The following is a 21009-nucleotide window of genomic DNA, read 5'->3' on the forward strand; positions in this document are numbered from 1 at the left end:
GAAACGTTGAGTACCCAACCGTGCGGTGCTGAACATATTATGAGCGCCTGCCCTGGTCATCTAGGATGAGCGTTCCCATGTACAATACAGTTATTATAGGACTAGGGCTGTTAATTTAGCTCTAAAATCAGTCTCAATCCTGTTTGACTGGCTTTGCCTCAAAAGGTGATTCTTGTGCTTCGGGCACCCGGTTACATAAAGTGCAGAGAAAAAAGAGCAGAGTTCAAACAGCTAGTGATGTACGCAGCTGTGTTTTTATGAGACAGGATAAACGGTGTAGAGGCGACACGTGGTTTTTTTTTATTGTGCGATGCAGAAAAATGTGCATGTCATCAATAATTGCTTGTGATGTGTAGTGTCGTGGTTTTAAACAAAAAACACACACACAAACAGATATTTACAGACGCACGCACGCGCACAAGCACTGAGGCTCGCACGCACGCGCGCGGAACGCACGCACGCACGCACGCACGCACTCACGCACGCGCGCACACACACACACACACACACACACACACACACACACGCACATTCAGCGAATCCGCAGGACCAAGATAAAATGTTACTCTTTGTAAGTGCCTATGGAAAAAGGTTATGTCGCAATAGAAAAACAGCAGACAAAAGATCCCCCAAAAAGGCCAGCTTCCCCTATTAGTCTTTATTCTCAAAAAACAAGCAATTTTGTCGACCACGATAGGCTAAGAATCAATATTGTGACAGCACTTCCAATGCTAATGTGAATTTTCATGTGTCTGCAGAATACCGTAGTGTCATGAACGCAGTGAAATTGTGCATTCAGTTCTTTACACTAAACGAAACAGCGTGAAGATGCCCCATGCTGTGTTTGTTGGGTGTTGTTCGCCGAGACTATTTTTGCTTGGGATCACGAGATTGTGCGTGACTGGCCTTGTAAAGCAGACGACAGCCAGCGCAAGCTACGCATACTTGCCACAATTTAGAACGTGCATTGTGATGTGATATCTTAAAAACGGCCTTGGAATTGTCTACCTGCCAATCGGAATAAAGACGAATCAACTTTACAGAGCAAAGCTTTTTGCCGCGATGTAGGACTTGTGTAGCGTCGTCTATATTTTTGTTTAAGACGGTCATGGAATTTTTCTTGCAACATATGACAATACTGACTAGAAGGTAGAGCGGATCAGATGTGATTTGTCTGGTTTCTGACTTTTCTGTTAGATAAACCTATTAAAGTGTCTCCATGGCAGCTGCAACGTAATAATCCAATCGGGGCTACGAGGAGCTATGATCAGTGAAGTGCCTTGTCTCTCTATCCATCCTTTCAGTCTTTCTTCTTTTTCTTCTTCTGCGTTCATCGGCTGAAACTACCACTCCCACGTACACTCGTCTTTTTTGCACGTGTTGGTTTTTTTACATGTAAGTTGTACCTTACTATTTGCGCAGCTATGCACCGATTTGAGGGAATTCGTTCAGTCATTGGACCGTCAAGAAATTCAAATAAACATTTGTGCAGGATTATTCGACAGAGATTGACAAAATGCCTTCATCTGTGGACTGAATAAACACTAGGCAATAATGTGATGTGAACACCTACTTTGCTTTAACGCTGCAATGCCTCAAACTTCAAATGACATTGCTGATGTGCACATTTGTGACCCTCCACTACGGAATGAGTCGCATGTCACCTTTGCATGATTTTCATATTCTTACATTTTCCTCAAGAGTTTGTAATGCTCTATCCAGTGGTGAAACCCGTTTTAGAAAAGAGCGAAAACTGTTTGAGTTATAAGCCTGTGACTAAGGTGACCCGCACACTGTTACCAGACACTCACCGGACTTATATTAAGCCGCAGAACCGCGCGAGGTGACATGCGACTCATTTCGTGGTGAGAGGGTCACATTTGTCATGACGGACATGACTTGCACACATTTCTGCCTACGAAAAAGCAATAGGCTAACGGTTCCTGAACATATCTGCATCTCTTCAGTTTTAACCTAACGAAAAACTGCAATTTCGTCGACCGTGAGAGACGGAGAATGTAAAAAGTGACTAATCTTACAACGAGATTGAATCGTAGCAGTGTTTAGTATTTTAGGTTTCTCAAGAAAAAGTTTGAACAGTGCATGTCAGGAACACAAAGAGCTTCCCTCTGTGTAATGCTGCCAGCAGACCCATAAAAAGCTCCTGAGGTCAGAAAAAAATAAAGGATTACGAGAGAGCTTGCAGCGAGATTGAATCGTAGCAGTGTTTAGAATTTAAGATTTCTCCCGGACAAGTTTGAACACTGCATGTCCGGAACAAAAAGAGCTTTCCTCTGTGTAATGCTGCCATAAGACACAAAAGAAGTTTCTGAGGTCAGAACAAAAATCAAGGAATCGAGTGTAACAAGAACTGGATTACGAGAGAGCTTGCAGCGAGATTGAATCGTAGCAGTGTTTAGAATTTAAGATTTCTCCCGGACAAGTTTGAACACTGCATGTCCGGAACAAAAAGAGCTTTCCTCTGTGTAATGCTGCCATAAGACACAAAAGAAGTTTCTGAGGTCAGAACAAAAATCAAGGAATCGAGTGTAACAAGAACTGGATTACGAGAGAGCTTGCAGCGAGATTGAATCGTAGCAGTGTTTAGAATTTAAGATTTCTCCCGGACAAGTTTGAACACTGCATGTCCGGAACAAAAAGAGCTTTCCTCTGTGTAATGCTGCCATAAGACACAAAAGAAGTTTCTGAGGTCAGAACAAAATTCAAGGAATCAAGTACAACAAGAACTGGATTAGGAGAGAGCTTGCGGGACGGTTTCGCTGTGTTTTGTGGAGTATGGGAGGTAACTCCTCAGCGTACGAGCCGCTAGAGGGAGACAACTTCTCTCGAGATGCTGACACACCAGGATGTTGTGTAAGATTGTCTTTCTTGCTTCCTTGTTTTGAACGTCTTCTTTGTTCCCTGTGTCTTTCTCTGCTTTGTTGTTTGTCTGCTTGTGTGTGTGTGTGTGTGTGTGTGTGTGTGTGTGTGTGTGTGTGTATACGTGCGTACGCGCGCGCACCAACCTGCACGCCTGTGTGATCGCCTGTGTCAGTACTTCCGTTCAAGCCTGCCTGTCTGTTCGTTTGTCTGTCTGCTCGTTCTTCGGTTCTGCTGTCCGTCTCACTGTAACTGTCCATATGTGGAATTGTGCTTGTGGTGTCTGGCCTGCCTGTAAGGCTGTCCGTCCGTCTGCTTGTCCATCAAGCCGATTGTCCGGGTTTCTGAGTCGTCAGGTTTTTATGCCAAAACGAGTTTTTCAACAGCTTTTAACAACTTTCTCAGCTCAGTTGAGCTTACAACTGAATATTTGGGCAATGTAAACAAGCTACTCGGAGCACCGCTCGCGCTACGTAGGTCGAAGTTAAGCTTGTGTTTACAGTGCTCTTTTTACATTTAGTCAAGTTTTGACTAAATGTTTTAACGTAGAGGGGGGAATCGAGACGAGGGTCGTGGTGTATGTGCGTGTGTGTGTGTGTGTGTGTGTGTGTGTCTGTCTCTGTGTGTGTGTAGAGCGATTCAGACTAAACTACTGGACCGATCTTTATGAAATTTGACATGAGAGTTCCTGGGTATGAAATCCCCGAACGTTTTTTTCATTTTTTTGATAAATGTCTTTGATGACGTCATATCCGGCTTTTCGTGAAAGTTGAGGCGGCACTGTCACGCCCTCATTTTTCAACCAAATTGGTTGAAATTTTGGTCAAGTAATCTTCGACGAAGCCCGGACTTCGGTATTGCATTTCAGCTTGGTGGCTTAAAAATTAATTAATGACTTTGGTCATTAAAAATCTGAAAATTGTAAAAAAAAATAGTTTTTTCTAAAACGATCCAAATTTACGTTCATCTTATTCTCCATCATTTTCTGATTCCAAAAACATATAAATATGTTATATTTGGATTAAAAACAAGCTCTGAAAATTAAATATATAAAAATTATTATCAAAATTAAATTGTCGAAATCAATTTTAAAACACTTTCATCTTATTCCTTGTTGGTTCCTGATTCCAAAAACATATAGATATGATATGTTTGGATTAAAAACACGCTCAGAAAGTTAAAACAAAGAGAGGTACAGAAAAGCGTGCTATCCTTCTTAGCGCAACTACTACCCCGCTCTTCTTGTCAATTTCACTGCCTTTGCCATGAGCGGTGGACTGACGATGCTACGAGTATACGGTCTTGCTGAAAAATGGCATTGCGTTCACTTTCATTCTGTGAGTTCGACAGCTACTTGACTAAATGTTGTATTTTCGCCTTACGCGACTTGTTTTATATTTTTGTCTTCTGTCATCTTCTTGTCTTATGCAACCCATCTTGTGAGCTACCACAGATATGCTCAGGTTTTAACGTGGGTCGAGAACTGCCTGCATTTTCTGTCAACTTGAACACACTTAAAAACTGAATCCCCAACTAGACAACAAAAACATTTTCGGACAATTTAGGCATTTAGCAATAAAAACGACATTTTTTTTAAAGGGATCATGTGGTTTTAAGCCGCTTTCGTGAAGCTAATCAAATAAGCGGCTTGAATAGACGGGTTGGGGAAGGAAGGGGGGTGGGGATATAAGGGGGAGGGGGAGATAAGGGGGGGGGGGGAGAAGGAGGAGGGGGGGGGGGCGTCGTTCGACAAGGTTGAGAAATAATGACAAGGAGTTTGGTTTCCTTTCTGTCGCTACTTTCTCAACGAGCGTTTCCCTCACTTACTGATCAATACAATCGGCCGGTTAAAATACACATGTGAACGTCTTACCCGGACGTGTGGCGACAAACTAAAAAGACAATACTCAGCGTATGTGGTTGTCTGTATACTACTACTACGACCACCAAGACGACGACACAAACGACGACAGCGACGACGACACAAACGACGACATCGACGATGACGACGACGGTCAAGCAAACCGTAGAAGAAGAAGGCAAAATTGTATCGGCATAGATACAAATGTCCACCAAAATACCCGTGTGACTTGGAATAATAGGCCGTGAAAAGTAGGATATGCGCCGAAATGGCTGCGATCTACTGGCCGATGTGAATGCGTGATGTATTGTGTAAAACAATTCCATCTCACACGGCATAAATAAATCCCTGCGCTTTGAATATATGTGCGCGATATAAATTGCATTAAGAATTTTTTTTTTAAAAATAAAAAAATCCCTGCGCTTAGAACTGTACCCACGGAATACGCGCGATATAAGCATCATATTGATTGAAACACGATCATGATGGCAACTACGACTACGACATCAACGACATCAACGACGACGACGACGGCAAAGATTGTTTCTTGGTGTTAAACGTTCCTTTAGCCTTCTTTGCTGTGCGGGGCTGTAGCAGGAGAAGAAGAAGAAGAAGAAATACAACAACAACAGCAACAGCAACAACAGCAACAGCAACAAACAACGCACCCGAAATTGAGATGAACTGGCAAGAAAAAATCGCTAAAGTTAAAAGAATAATTCTAAACTGGGAAAAACGAAATCTGGGTATTCTCGGAAAAATCTGCGTAATTAAGAGTTTTTTGTTATCACAGTTTGTGTATGTGTTACAGTCCATCTGCTTGCCAGATAAGGTGTTGAAAGAAATCAACACTCTACTGTATAGGTTTTTGTGGAGGAAACGGGACTGTAATAAGAAAGCATTTGAAAAGGTGAAAAGGGTAGTAGTCAACAGTAACACAGACCAGGGCGGGGTAAATATGATAGATATCAAGGTGATGCAAGACTCATTCCTGTGTCAATGGTTTATTAAACTGTCGAGTAAGGATGTGAATGGCACGTGGACATGGATACCAAGAGGAACTTTTCAATCTTTTGGAAGGAACTTAGCTTGTTTTAGTACTACTATAGGAACAAAAAAATTCAAAGGCTTTCATCAGATTAAGTCTGTTTTTTGGCAACGTGTTGCCTCGACATGGCTAGATTATAGTAAAACTCCATGGCATGGATCGTTAAAAATAACGTGTCTTTGGAATAATAGTGGTATAGTCTACCAGAATCAGGCTATTTATTATCAGAAATGGGCTCAGAAAGGGTTTACATATGTGAATGATGTGTTGCACAACAATGCTATTATGCCATTTGAAATGGTAAATGAAATTTTAGGGCCCTCGCCAAATCTCTATCTGGAATACTTGGTCGTTAGAGCCGCTGTCTCCAGATACTTGAGAAACAACCCAGAGTTTGTGACATCTGATATTAACGAACAACACTATTTAACCTTTAACGGTACGAACCATATGACTGCAAACCTGATTAGGCAATTTATTGTAAAGACGAAGTATTCCACTCCCTGTTCTGTTTTATTTTGGAAAAATACATTTAATTTTGACGTCAATGAAACATGCTGGTCTATAGCAAAAAACGCAACAAAAGAATCAAGACTACGAGAATTGCACTGGAAAATTGTTCACAACATCTATCCCACAAACATTCTTCTAAAAAAAATGGGACTGTCTGACAGTGAATATTGTCCATACTGCACACACGAAAGAGACTACATCGAACATTTTTTCTATGATTGTAGTAAAGTTAAGCCTTTATGGAAACACGTCGAAAACACTATACTAGATAAAACTGGTGTACGTGTTAAACTTAACGCAAAATCTGTACTACTTGGGGTTGTTTGTGTTGAAAATGCAGGCAACGTATGTCTAGATATCATTAACCATTTAGTTCTTATTGCTAAAATGTGCATTAGCAAATTTAGATACGGTACTCCCGTAAATTTAACACTCATGTTTGAAAATGAAATGAAACTTCGTGTTTCATAATAATAAAAAAAAAATTTAATAAAAAAGGAAAAAAACAAAAAAATTTAAATAAAAAAAATCTGTGGTGGTTTACATGCTTATTTACACAGGTTGGAAGATTTTTTTTACTTCTGTAGACTTTGTATCTTCTTGTTGTGGCGATAAACCTCCATCTCCACATTGAAGCTGAATCTTGGTTTTTGAGCAGAGATGTTATTACTGAACTCTTCTCATCCTTTGTCTTTTGGGTTTTTCCATTATTGATGAAAAATGTCTCTCCTGCTTATAATTATTATATATTGTACATATGGTCATGCATGATATTATTAGAGAATAAAAAAAAAATAAAAAAAAAACCTCTAGGCCAACCGTGCCGAAAAGAAAAAAAAAAAAAAAAAAAAAAAAAAAAAAAAAAAAAAAAAAAACATAAGAAGAAGAAATACAACAACAAAACAACAACTACTACTTCTACTACTACTACTACTACTACTACTACCACTACTTTTACTACTACTACTACTACTACTACTACTACTACTACAACAAACAACAGCACATCCTTTTTCCACAAATTCTGCACCATCCCAATGAAGACGATGTATAGGTTCATATCAGTTGCGATTTTAACCACCTTAATTTGGAATTTCCGAAACCCGTGTCTCCCTCCATCCTTTCGCTACATGGCCTAAGGCGTCTGTTAGGAACCTGCGGTCCTACTAAAAACGGTTGGCAGACAGGGATGGGGGGGGAGGGGGGGGGGGGGTGGTATGTTAGGCACGCGTACGCTTGTGGCATGACTGATTTAGTTCCTCTTAAAGTAATTAACTTAAGTAGGAGTGGATTTCTCCCGTGGGTACAATTCTAGATTCTGTTATCTTTTCTTTTCCTCTGAATGTGTGGTGCAGTTTCTGTTGTTTAATTGGATTAAAAGCATGTGTTGGCTTTTTCTTAGGATCGCACGATAGGCGGCAGAGTTATAGCTTTCTTGTATTTTGGGGAATGACAAAATGGGAGTGTTGTCTGTGTGTGAGTGAGTGTGGGGGGGTATCTATATATATATTTACGACTTGTGTCTGTCTGTGTGTGTGTGTGTGTGTGTGTGTCTGTGTGTGAGTTCGCGATGCACGGCCAAAGTTCTCGATGGATCTGCTTCAAATTTGGTGGGCATATTCAGGTAGACCCGGGACAGGACACAACCTGGTCGATATTTCAACACGTGCTCTCAGCGCGCAGCGCTGAACCGATTTTGGTTCCACCTCAGCTATTTTGGTTCCACCTCAGCTACCCGGGCCCCAATACCGACACACCAAAGCCAAAGTTCTCGGTGGATCTTTTTCAAATTTGGACACCGTATTCAGCAACACCCCGGACACAATATCATCGATGAGATATTTCAACACGTGCTCTCAGCGCGCAGCGCTGAACCGAATTTGGTTTTTGTGTTCATTTCACCATTATAAGTAACTCTTCCTTATCTTCTCATCTTCTCCAGGTTTTCAGCGTTTACCTCCCTTCCTTCGTATGGTGCACTATAATATGAGTGGGGCGTCTTCGGATATTCCCGGCGTTCTGTTACTATTTTTAGAAGGTCACCGCAGTGTCCAGAACGTAAATTGGACCCGTAAATTATCCTCACTGTAAAAGTGCAAAGGTCGAATCAATTTATAGCCACGCGAAAAATACACTGTCATCTATCTCTCTATAGATACGGCTTCTCTGTGTTTGTGTGTGTGTGTGTGTGTGTGTGTGTGTGTCTCTCTCTATGTGAGCAACACCTGGGGATTGTTCAGTTCTGTTTGTGATGTGGTCTGGCGGCTTTTGTGTATTTGTATGTACTGGCCTTCCTTTGAGAAGCCATAACAGTTCAAAAGGGCTTACAGATAAGCTATAAATTGCTCAATCCTGTTTGAGTGGAGTTCGCCTCCAAAGGTGATTAACACGGTTACATTCGTCGACAAGGATGGGACTCGATATGGTCAGGAATGGCATTATGGCCACTGAATCATTTTCGTGCTGTTCCCATTCCACGAATCTGGGAGGGACCTAAGCTTGGCGGGTCCATTGTTCGGACCCGGCGAAGCCGGCGTACGGCTCTAAGTACTTCTTCCCGGCGAAGCCGGCTACCCGGCGAAGCGGGTATTCATTCTAGTATATATATATGTGTGTGTGTGTGTGTATGTGCGTGTGTATGTGTGTTTGTGTGGTGTGTGTGTGTGTGTGTGTGAGAAAGAGAGAGAGAGAGATACAGAGAGAGATAGAGAGAGAGAGAGACAGAGAGAGACAGAGAGAGAGAGAGAGAGAGAGAGAGACAGAGAGAGACAGAGAGAGAGAAAGAGGGAGAGAGACAGAGACAGAGAGAGAGAGAGAGAGAGAGAGCCTCCGACCGATCATGAACGTAGAGGGGGGAATCGAGACGAGGGTCGTGGTGTATGTGTGTCTGTCTGTCTGTCTGTGTGTGTGTGTGTAGAGCGATTCAGAGTAAACTATACTGGACCGATCTTTATGAAATTTGACATGAGAGTTCCTGGGTATGATATCCTCAGACGTTTTTTCATTTTTTTGATAAATGTCTTTGATGACGTCATATCCGGCTTTTCGTGAAAGTTGAGGCGGCACTGTCACGCTCTCATTTTTCAACCAAATTGGTTGAAATTTTGGTCAAGTAATTTCCGACGAAGCCCGGACTTTGGTATTGCATTTCAGCTTGGTGGCTTAAAAATTAATTAATGACTTTGGTCATTAAAAATCTGAAAATTGTAAAAAAAATTATGTTTTTATAAAACGATCCACATTTACGTTCATCTTATTCTCCATCATTTTCTGATTCCAAAAACATATAAATATGTTATATTTGGATTAAAAACAAGCTCTGAAAATTAAAAATATAAAAATTATGATCAAAATTAAATTTTCGAAATCAATTTAAAAACACTTTCATCTTATTTCTTGTCGGTTCCTGATTCCAAAAACATATAGATATGATATGTTTGGATTAAAAACACGCTCAGAAAGTTAAAACGAAGAGAGGTACAGAAAAGCGTGCTATCCTTCTCAGCGCAACCACTACCCCGCTCTTCTTGTCAATTTCACTGCCTTTGCCATGAGCGGTGGACTGACGATGCTACGAGTATACGGTCTTGCTGCGTTGCATTGCGTTCAGTTTCATTCTGTGAGTTCGACAGCTACTTGACTAAATGTTGTATTTTCGCCTTACGCGACTTGTTTTATTTTATAAAAACAGCTTTTTATTGTTTTTAACTTTTCCCGTTAAAAAGTGTGATCCTTTTAGGGGGAATCGAGACGAGGGTCGTGGTGTATGTGTGTGTGTGTGTGTGTGTGTGTGTGTGTGTGTGTGTGTGTGTGTGTGTGTGTGTGTGTGTCTGTGTCTGTGTGTGTGTGTGTGTGTGTGTGTGTGCGTGTGTGTGTGTAGAGCAATTCAGAGTAAACTACTGGACCGATCTTTATGAATTTTGACATGATAGTTCCTGGGTATGATATCCCCGGATTTTTTTCTCCATTTTTTCGATAAATGTCTTTGATGATGTCATATCCGGCTTTTTGTAAAAGTTGAGACGGCACTGTCACACCTTCATTTTTCCATCAAATTGATTGAAATTTTCGCCAAGCAATCTTCGACGAAGGCCGGACTTAGGTATTGCATTTCAGCTTGGTGGCTTAAAAATTAAATAATGACTTTGGTCATTAAAAGTCTGAAAATTATAACAAAAATATTTTTTTTATAAAACGATCCAAATTTACGTTTATCTTATAAGTTATTCTTCATCTTTTTCTGATTCCAAAAACATATAAATATGTTATATTTGGATTAAAAACAAGCTCTGAAAATTAAAAAATGTAAAAATTATGATCAAAATTAATTTTTTAAAATCAATTTAAAAACACTTTCATCTTATACCTTGTCGGTTCCTGATTCCAAAAACATATTCGAGAAAATCACCAAGCTAGAACTTTATCCGGTCTCGTTTGTTGTGGTGCACTTGAAAGCTGTACACTGGTACGAGTGATAGACTGACTATTAGGGTTTAACGTCCTCTTAGACCAACTGGTCTATATTGAGGTATTGGTAATACGCTGAAGATATGGTGTGATACTTTGATTCGAACAAGCCCGCTGTGGCAGCAGGACACCTTTATAGTGTTGTTACTAATCTGCTTCGGTGTCACAGTCACCAAGTTAGCTTGAAAAAAAACGCCTCAATAGTTCTTTAATATCCTGCCTTGTTTGCTGTTGTGCTCTTGAAAGTTATACAGTTGGTGCGAGTGATACCAGGACACCTGTGAAGTGTTGTTACTAACTTGCTTCGGTATCACAATAAACAACTTAGCTAGAAAGTTTTCTGTTTGGTTTGTGTGTTGCTGTGGATTCGAGAAAATCTGTTAGCTATAGAACTGTATCCTGCCTCGTTTGTTGTGGTGCGCTTGCAAGTTATACAGTGGTACACGTGATAGGTTGGTTGGTTGGTTGGTTGTTATTTTGTATTGTCTCTTCAGCTGATATTGCTATTCGAGACCTATTGAAGTTTCTGTTCTCAGTTAATACGAGTAATAGCTAGCAGGACACCTTTACAGTGTTGTTACCAGCCGCGGAGGAAAATAGGTCCGTTGGACTTAGATTGAAAATATGTATAGGCCCAAAAGTCCTGGCCGGCTGTGTCCGCTAAATAGGAAGATTAATCACCAGAAGACGTAAATCAGTCGGAGAAAAATATGTCAGTTGGACCTTGATTGAAATATGTGTAGGCCCAAATGTCCTGGCCGGCTGTGTCCGCTTAATAGTAAGATTGATGGTCAGATAACGGCCTCCTAACTGTCAATAGCAATGGACGGTCGAGCGACCAGGGGTCAGACCAATGCGTCAAATCGGACAAAAGTATGCGTCAGTGACCGACAGAGGACTGAGGCCTTGGAACAACACTGCCTTTGGGACAGTGAATTGGTCCTTACTTTGGTTCGGTTTTTTGCTTTGTTTTTAAATGACCTAAAGCCGTATTTAGGTATAAACTAATTGACCCAGTTAACAAAAACAAATTTTCAAGTGTTGCTTACAGATTTACCTATAGTCTATATTCGCAAAAGATGTTTACTTCTGATTATCTGTCATGCATAGAAAAAACGTTAAGTGATATAGGTCTTTCTGGGCTTTGGATACAACAAGAATTTGTTTCTCAATATACATCTACTTGGTTTAAAGAAAAAGTAAAGCGGTGTTTATATTACCAGTATATTCACAATTGGTTCTCAGAAATGGATACAAAAGACATTTTTTTGTAATTATAGAATGTTTAAAGATAGTTTTGTGTGTGAAGACTACATTAAATCCTTGTCGTTCCAAAAAGTCGTTACACTCATGAAATTTAGAACTACAAATAACAACCTGCCAGTACAGAAAGAAAGATACCTTAATATACCTAGAGCGAATCGCATTTGCAGAAAATGTACATCAGAAGATATAGGAGATGAGTATCATTATTTGTTTGTTTGTGACTTTTTCAATGAAAAAAGAGCAGAACTTATTCCACCATTCTACTGGAAAAAACCAAATTCACTTAAATACAAAAAACTGTTTGTATCAAGAAATAAGAAATTGTTGACGAAACTCTTGGAATTTATAAAATTAATTAGTAGCAATTTTTCATAGTGCTGGGATTTGTTAACCGTATTTTCGTTTTGTGTCCCCCATTGCCAGGAATCAATGTGTGTGTGTGTGTTTGCATTTTCTGTACTATAATATTTTGTGTTCACTGTTTGTGTACTTTTGTTTTCCAAATATTTATTTCATTTTTTCTTTTCTTATCTTCTATTTTTCTTTTTGTTTTCTTTTTTTTCTTTTTTGATCACTTGGTACTTTGTGCATTTTTGAATTTGCGAATATTGTTTATAATGCCCCTGGGTAATGAACAATAAAAACTTGACTTGACTTGACTTGACTTGGTTAAAGGTCCACTTCGCCTCGTGAAAACTGTTCCCCTCACTGTCTCAGATCTCACCAGGCTTCACCATGGGAGAAGATCATCCCTCCACTGGGTCACATAATAAAAATCAACACTTTGACTGGTTGCTGGGATGAGTTGGAATTTTTTTTAGGGATTAATTTCCGAAAAAAAGGCACCAGTGCCTTTTATGAAATTAATTCTTAAAAAAAATACCACTGTGCGCAGAGTGCACCCAGGCTGTTCATTGTTTGTATGTGACCAAGTGGAGGGATGGTCTTATCCCATAGTTAAAGCCTGGTGAGATCTGAGACAGTTAGGTGAACTGTTTTCACGAGGCGGAGTGGGGCTTTACGCCAGACTGACAACAAGAGTTGTTCTTTATCTAGAGGTGCCCTTTCATTAGGGGCATCGCATTGCACCCACGACTGTCCTAGGGTTGCGTATGCTGGCTATGCTCACGGAAGTGTAAAGAGTACAGTGGAGCCCCCCCCCTCCCCCTTTTAAGACCTTCCAAAATCTGAGAAAATCAGGTCTTAAAAAGGAGGGAGTCTTAAAATGGGGGTACATTTACAGAGCTTATGACAGAAAATCTGAAAATGCAAGGTCTTAAAATGGAGGAAGTCATAAATTGGGGGATCTTAAAAGGGGGGTTCCACTGTGTAGGAGTCAGTGTCAAGTGAGAGTATGCCGCCAGCTCTAAGTGCTTCCGACACTTCAATACGTGTAATTGTGCTGGCATGCGAGGAGTTAAATGATATCTGACTGCGCTGTGATGTACGTGCCCTATGAAGCACTGTAGCTGGACAGTTTTGATGACTGAGTCATTTGTGGTGTTGTCATTTGATGATAGCCGATGATATATTCAAATTTCACAACACAGTGATACGCTTGTTGAAGGTCTGTAGTTTCAATGTTAATATTGTGGTGACGTTGCGATTTCGGACTGCGTTGTGATGTGTGTGTGTGTGTGTGTGTGTGTGTGTGTGTGTGTGTGTATGTGTGTGTGTGTGTGTGTGTGTGTGTGTGTGTGTGTGTGTGTGTGTGTGCGTGTATGTGAATAATATAATGACCTGCTTAAAGAATGATCTGTCAGTGCTGATATCGTGATTTTGCCACAACCGACGACAAATTTAAATGTCAGAACACTAACTCAACGGTAGTTTGGCCTTCGATTCTGTGCAACCTTTGTGCCTAAACCTAAAATAACTTGTTTGACGAGACCGGCACGGTTGGCCTAGTGGTAAGGCGTCCGCCCCGTGATCGGGAGGTCGTGGGTTCGAACCCCGGACGGGTCATACCTAAGACTTTAAAATTGGCAATCTAGTGGCTGCTCCGCCTGGCGTCTGGCATCATGGGGTTAGTGCTAGGACTGGTTGGTCCGGTGTCAGAATAATGTGACTGGGTGAGACATGAAGCCTGTGCTGCGACTTCTGTCTTGTGTGTGGCGCACGTTATATGTCAAAGCAGCACCGCCCTGATATGGCCCTTCGTGGTCGGCTGGGCGTTAAGCAAACAAACTGATATGAAACAAACTGACTTGTTTGACGACAGAAGCTATGACCATTCTGCAATCAATGCAAAGGTCAGAACCAAAACCTCTGGTGCTATGGGATAGCTCCGCATTTTTTTTTTTGGAAACTTCGACTTCACTAGTACTGTTCTTTGTCTTTGGCATAGATCTAGCTGTTAGACTTGGAGATTTGGCGTGTTTTGTTTGTGTTTTCTCTCGGTTAAAAGCAACAACAACAGAGAGCGGTCCCACTGTCATGGATACTAGGAGTTTTGTGGCATTTATACTCACAGCACAATGGGATTTGCTAACAGGCTTGCAAACCCGGGCGATCCGCACTAAACAAGTTAATGTCTTCATGAGTGCCGTGGCGATGGCCAGAGGGTTGTCATAATTCATAACTCTCCAGCGGACCTCTCGACACAGATGTAAGCCAGGGTACATCGAGTTCAAGGGTAGTCTTTTCCCCCGTTTCTCAGCCACGAGATTTTGCGAGTGAAGCGCGTTGGGCGAGGAAGTAGAGTTTCATGGGAACTTCTCGACGCGAGGAAGGCTGGGATTTGGCGTGAGTAGGCGAGCATTTCTTGGGACGGGGAAGAATTGTTTCATGAGGACTTTTCGATGCAACGAAGGCTAGGATTTGGCAAAAGTAGGCGAGCATTTCTTGGAGGTGTTCGCTACGGGAGAAAAATGGCGAATGCAGAGCTGCCAATCCGATTGGCTTTTCGTGTCTGTTTAATTTACCGACGAGTGCACACGACTCTTTCGGTATCAACCAATGGGTTTAATTCTTGCCTAGCTAGCCCCCAAATCGTTGCATATACACTCTCGCTGTCTTGCAAAGCGAGAGGCTAGCCGCAAGCAAATTCTTGCTTCCGCGAAACGGGCGTCTGCTACTACAAGGTCTAATACACCTCGCTGGCAGGTCTAGTTTCGAGGACGAAACTTCCACGGACATTTCATTTCAGTATTTGGACAGGCTGGATTCTTTCTGATCAGTGCAAATGTGGAGAGGGTAGAATGAAAGTAAATGCTATAGCTTTGCAGTGAATGAGCTGCTAACGATATATGCTCATGGTCAGTCACCGTAAGAAGTTATGGGCGGAGACAGTGAAAGGTCAACGTCAGTATCTGCATTTGTTCCACAGGCTATTAATAAAAGTGAAGATGTGGCACTGAAGGATTCTTTACATCTGCATTTGGAGAACACTTTTGTATTTGCAACGGTGTTCATATCTGGAGTTTCTAAAAACTAGTTCATTAGTATAAACAGTCAATTTAACGTCTGCACGACATTGTGTTTTTAGACAAGTACCGACAATGGACTATTGTGTGTGAAAGGAATTATTGTGTCAGAGAAAACTTTTGTAATTGCAATGCTCCAAGATTGTGTAGAACATTAAAAGCTAGCTTTTATTGTAATATATTTATTTTCAGTTAAAATGTCGTCTTTATTGGAACTCCTCTGCAAGCCGACAAGTCATAGAAGCTCCTGAGAACTTGGACAATTTTGTCTGAAATACAATATACTGAGACACAATCTGAAAGCGATTGAAACAAAACTCTCGCGCCATGTCGCTTTTGTGCAACACGGGAAAGAACTCGTCGTCAAAGGGAGGTAACTACGAGGACGATAGCGATGAAGATGGACACTCGCCTCGCCGTTCAATGGGAAAAGACAAACCCGCACAGGTAGGTGAAAACTAAACAATGAGATATATGGCGCTGTTCTCTTGTTTTTCTTTTTATGCTAGGAAAGAGCAAGCAAGCAAGCAGATATCTTCGCCCTCAGATCACTTGAACACTAAGCTGAATTATGCAATCGATACTGAGAAAAGCGAATGACCTGTTGTATGTTTTGAAGTAGACAAACTTTAACGAGCAACTACAAGCAGACAAACTAGGAAGCAAACAAATATGCAAAAACAAATCGCATGCGTAAAATTGCTGGAAAGACGCACGACAGTTTTTTGTTAGTCGTGTGCAAATGAACTCAAACGCCATCGCGACGACACACTTCATTTGAACGTTTTGTTTTTGGATTCGTGGCGAAAAGTGTTGTACAATTTTAAGCTAAGTTTATAAAAAAAAACAAGAAAGGTAGGTTGTTGGAACGTTTGTTATTGACAAAACAATACATTCACAGATATTTCGACCCAACGGTCTTTTAAGTGAACAGACAAACAAATATTCACACAAAACTTATCTTGATAGTCAGTTTACGTCCACTCGTCAGGAAGCCGAGCGAATGAATGATTGTATGATGAAATGATTGACGCAGAAAGGGAAGGGAATGACGTCAGCGTCGAAAGAATGTTCTATAGGTAAATAGAACATGGCAGAGATTTTTTTTTATAAAAAATAAATATTTAATAAATAAGTGTGTGTGTGTGTGTGTGTATTATATCTTTATATCTATATCTATATACGGCTTGTGTCTGTCACTTCGCGATGCACGGCCAAAGTTCTCGATGGATCTGCTTCAAATTTGGTGGGCATATTCAGGTAGACCCCGGACCAAAATCTGGTCGATGAAAATTTTCAACACGTGCTCTAAGCGCGGCGCGGTGAACCGATTTTGGTTTTTCTGTAGATCCATTCCCAGTAACTCTTATCTTCTCCAGTGTTTTGCGCGTTTATCTCCCTTCCTTCGTGTGGTGTCAATCACGTCAACACGTGCTCTAAGCCGGCGAACCGCCACGCTGCATACTCAGTCTCGCGATCCACCCGGCGAAGCGGGTAATCATCTAGTTTTTATATCTATATACGGCTTGTGTGTGTCTGTCTGTCTGTCACTTCGCGATGCACGGCCAAAGTTCTCGATGGATCTGCTTCAAATTTGGTGGGCATATTCAGGTAGACCCCGGACACAATCTGGTCGATGACAATTTTCAACACGTGCTCTAAGCGCGGCGCGGTGAACCGATTTTGGTTTTTCTGTAGATCCATTCCCAGTAACTCTTCCTTATCTTCTCCAGTGTTTTACGCGTTTATCTCCCTTCCTTCGTGTGGCTTCAATCACGTACGGTATTTGCAAGAATACTGAATGAGAAAGTTTGATCTTCCGATCACAGCTACGGTATCATCCCGGCGAAGCCGGGTATTCCTCTCGTAAGTTTATATATGTCAGTGCTTCCTTGGATGTATAAGTGCTTGGCCTCTCTCATTGGGGTCCCTCTTTTAACGGACGTAAAATACAGCCAGACGGACCAATGATGATTACCTAGACACCATTCATCATATAGTCATAAATTACTCAGTCATAAAACAATATCCCAGACAAGTTTAGCGGAGTTTGTTGGGTGCAAACTTGGCTTCAAATCTCGAGGGAAATAACGTTTTTGCGTTTTTGTTTTTGTGTAGTCAAGTTTTGACTAAATGTTTTAACATAGACGGTAAATCGAGACGAGGGTCGTGTATGTGTGTGTGTGTGTGTGTGTGTGTGTGTGTGTGTGTGTGTTTGTGTGTGTGTGTGTTTGTGTGTGTGTGTGTGTGTGTATGTGTGTGTGTGTGTGTGTGTGTGTGTGTGTGTGTGTGTGTGTGTGTGTGTGTAGAGCGATACAGAACAAAACCAATGGACCGATCTTCATGAAATTGAACATGAGAGTTCTTGGCTATGATATTTTTTCGATAAAAGTCTTTGATGACGTCATATCCGACTTTTTTTGTGAAAGTTGAGGCCGCACTGTCACGCCCTCATTTCTTAATCAAATTGATTGAAATTTTGGTCAAGCAATCTTCGACGAAGTCCAGACTATGGGATTGAATTTCAGCTTGATAGCATAAATATTGATTAATAAGTTTGCTCATTAAAGTTGTCATTAAAATCGATTTTTCACTAACAGAATTTATGATTGCATCGTATTCCTCAGTTTCTCCTGAATTCAAAAACATATACATATGCCATGTTTACTCTAAAAATAAATCTGCTCAGAATTACAGAAAATAGGTATAAATAAGTACTGCGTTCGCAAGCTACGGCCGGCGGAGACGAGCGTGACCCTTCTCGGTCTTTGGGTGTGGGTTAGTCGAGACTATCTTCATATAAGTAGTCTCGGCGATGACTGGTTTTTGGTGTTAATCTTTTTTTCCTTTGATGCCGACAGCTTCACTAAATGTGTTTTTTCGCTTCACGCGACTTGTTTGGTCTTCTTGCCAACCGTTACAAACTGAATGGTGAACGAATTGTAAAAGAAAATGTGGAAAAAGAGAGTGAGAGATATAGAGGGAGAGAGGGAGGGAGAGAGAGAGAGAAAGGGGGAGGCGAGAGATCGAGAGAGAGTGTGTGTGTGTGTGTGTGTGATTGTGTGTGTGGGGGGGGGGCGGTTTGCTGTTTCTCCTTACTTGAAAGGTATGTGTGTGTGTGTGTGTGTGTGTGTGTGTGTGTGTGTGTGTGTGTATGCGCGCGTGCGTCCTGCGTGCGTGTTTGTGTGCTTGCGCGCGCGTGTGTATGCGCGTGCGTGCGTGCGTGCGTGCGTGTGTGCGTGCGTGCGTGCGTGCATGTTTGCCGTTATATTTTTTCTCTCTTCTTCTTCTTCTGCGTTCGTGGGCTGAAACTCACACGTACACTCGTGTTTTTTGCACGAGTGGAATTTTACGTGTATGACCGTTTTTTACCCCGCCATATAGGCAGCCATACGCCGTTTTCGGAGGAAGCATGCTGGGTATTTTCGTGTTTCTATAACCCACCGAACTCTGACATGGATTGCAGGTTCTTTTTCGTGCGCACTTGGTCTTGTGCTTGCGTGTACACACGGGGGTGTTCGGATACCGAGGAGAGTCTGCACACAAAGTTGACTCTGAGAAATAAATCTCTCGCCGAACGTGGGGACGAACTCACGCTGACAGCGGCCAACTGGATACAAATCCAGCGCGCTACCGACTGAGCTACATCCCCACCCTATTTTTTTCTCTCAAATACGGACGGTAGCTTTGCCGTACTTCTCTGAGATTTTAAAGACACAGCGACCGACCTTTCGTGAAGACCTGGGAACCCCTGTTTTGCACTTTGAGTATTCTCAAACAAACTTGGTGTATTTTCAAAAAAATTAGCGTACTCCACACAGCGTTTGCACATCCATGATTAAAACATGCCTCATGCGCGTCCGTCACACCGTTAACTAAGTTTACCTATACATTTAAAACAAATGCTTTTTTCAATTTTTACTGACACAAAATGCACCGTATTTGACGGACTAGTCTACAAGCCGCGACTTTTTAAAAAAAATCGCATTGCGGCTTATAAAAAGATGCGGCTAAAACGTTACCTAAAATTGTATAGCATTCACCTAATGGAAGTCGCCGCGGATTTTCATTTCGCTCGATTAGCGATTACCGGTACTTTATTAGCTCTCTACTAAAGACTGAGCGCTATTCTCTTTCTTTCGCAAATTTTCGTTTGTCAACAAGTTGTCGTGACAAGCGTACAGAGAAACACCGGATGTATCAGGATCTCGCGCGCGCGAGATTTCGTTTTTTTGTGTCTTGCGATAGTTGGAGGAGCGAGAGCCGCCATGTTGTGTTTTCGTCTGCTCGAAATGTGCGCAAAAGTCGTAAATCATCCCAAAAAAGCTTATTCCGGGCGGGACTACATGTGTACGTGTGTGTTGGTTACAAATTGTGTGTGTGTGATATTTTTCTTCAAACTTTTTCACTTTTCTCCTTTGTTTCACTTGTTTATTCTCGGAGCCGATTTCGCCAAATACCGTACTTTCGTTTGCCTGGTTGTTTTGATTGATTGACACGATCCGATTAAATTTTTTCGACGGCGGCTAATATAGTGACGTAATCATGTGCCAAAATACTGGATCGGCTTCAGGATGGGCTTGTGAAGAAAAGTAGTCTAGGAATTTTTCTCGTCGTATTTTTTTCCCACTGACCGTACTGAGCGTATTCTCGACAATCATGCGTACAAAATACGGCGAAATCGTATGGGTTCCCAGGTCTGTTATTTTTCTATCTTCGGTCTCTCTGAGTTGATAACATACTTTGGGGGAGAGGTGTGTGTTTAATAGAAATATTTCGTCTGGGTCCAGCTACTTATTGAAACGCATCCATTTTGTGGTTATGGTTTGGCTTTGACATTTAGATTGGTTTTGTCTTGAGCCATTCGTCATGACAGAAAATATTGTTCACCCCTATGACATTTCGCTGCCGAAGTTCAAAGGTGGCTTATACTTTCCAGTTACAAATATCTTTTGGGCGGTGCTAATTGTTCGGTAAATGAGTAACTAACACACGAAACTTTCCTGTATTTTAGGAATGTAAGACTTAGTAGGCGTGTTGCAATAAGAATATTACGTATTTGCTTTTTACTGCAGTGTTGCCATCGACCCCGCCCCCCCTCCTTCCCTCTTCCCGCTAGAAGCATAATGTCTGTGTATCTGCGTTGCTGTACATAATTATGTGTATGGACCTCAAACACACAAAACTTGTTATCTTTCAGCAAACACAATCATGCTCTTGCTCTGTGTGAAAAAATAAAAGGTTAAACGCACAAGCGCTGTGCGTTGCTATATATAATTACTAGATGATTACCCGCTTCGCCGGGTGGATCGCGAGACGGAGTATGCAGCGTTGCGGTTCGCGGGCTTAGAGCAAGTGTTGACGTGATTGACGCCACACGAAGGAAGGGAGATACACGCGCAAAACACTGGAGAAGATAAGGAAGAGTTACTGGGGATGGATCTACAGAAAAACCAAAATCGGTTCACCGCGCCGCGCTTAGAGCACGTGTTGAAAATTGTCATCGACCAGATTGTGTCCGGGGTCTACCTGAATATGCCCACCAAATT

The 21009-nt window shown here is 41.6% G+C and overlaps 1 protein-coding gene across 3 annotated transcripts in view; it reads left to right on the plus strand.

Annotated features, from left to right (window-relative positions):
- The window catches only part of LOC138968458 (inverted formin-2-like), a 121316-nt gene that overhangs the window by 3708 nt on the left and 96599 nt on the right, over positions 1-21009 (plus strand). Inside the window, exon 1 of one of the 3 annotated variants that reach the window (XM_070341030.1) lies at positions 925-2874. The exons of the other annotated variants lie outside the window; for them this stretch is intronic. Within the exon in view, the coding sequence (XP_070197131.1) occupies positions 2797-2874 (78 nt within the window). The 5' untranslated portion in view covers positions 925-2796. Of the gene's footprint in view, positions 1-924; positions 2875-21009 lie in introns of those variants that run through there. 3 annotated transcript variants of the gene reach the window in all.

This window comes from Littorina saxatilis, linkage group LG6, assembly GCF_037325665.1.
Source record: "Littorina saxatilis isolate snail1 linkage group LG6, US_GU_Lsax_2.0, whole genome shotgun sequence".
NCBI lineage: Eukaryota > Metazoa > Mollusca > Gastropoda > Littorinimorpha > Littorinidae > Littorina > Littorina saxatilis.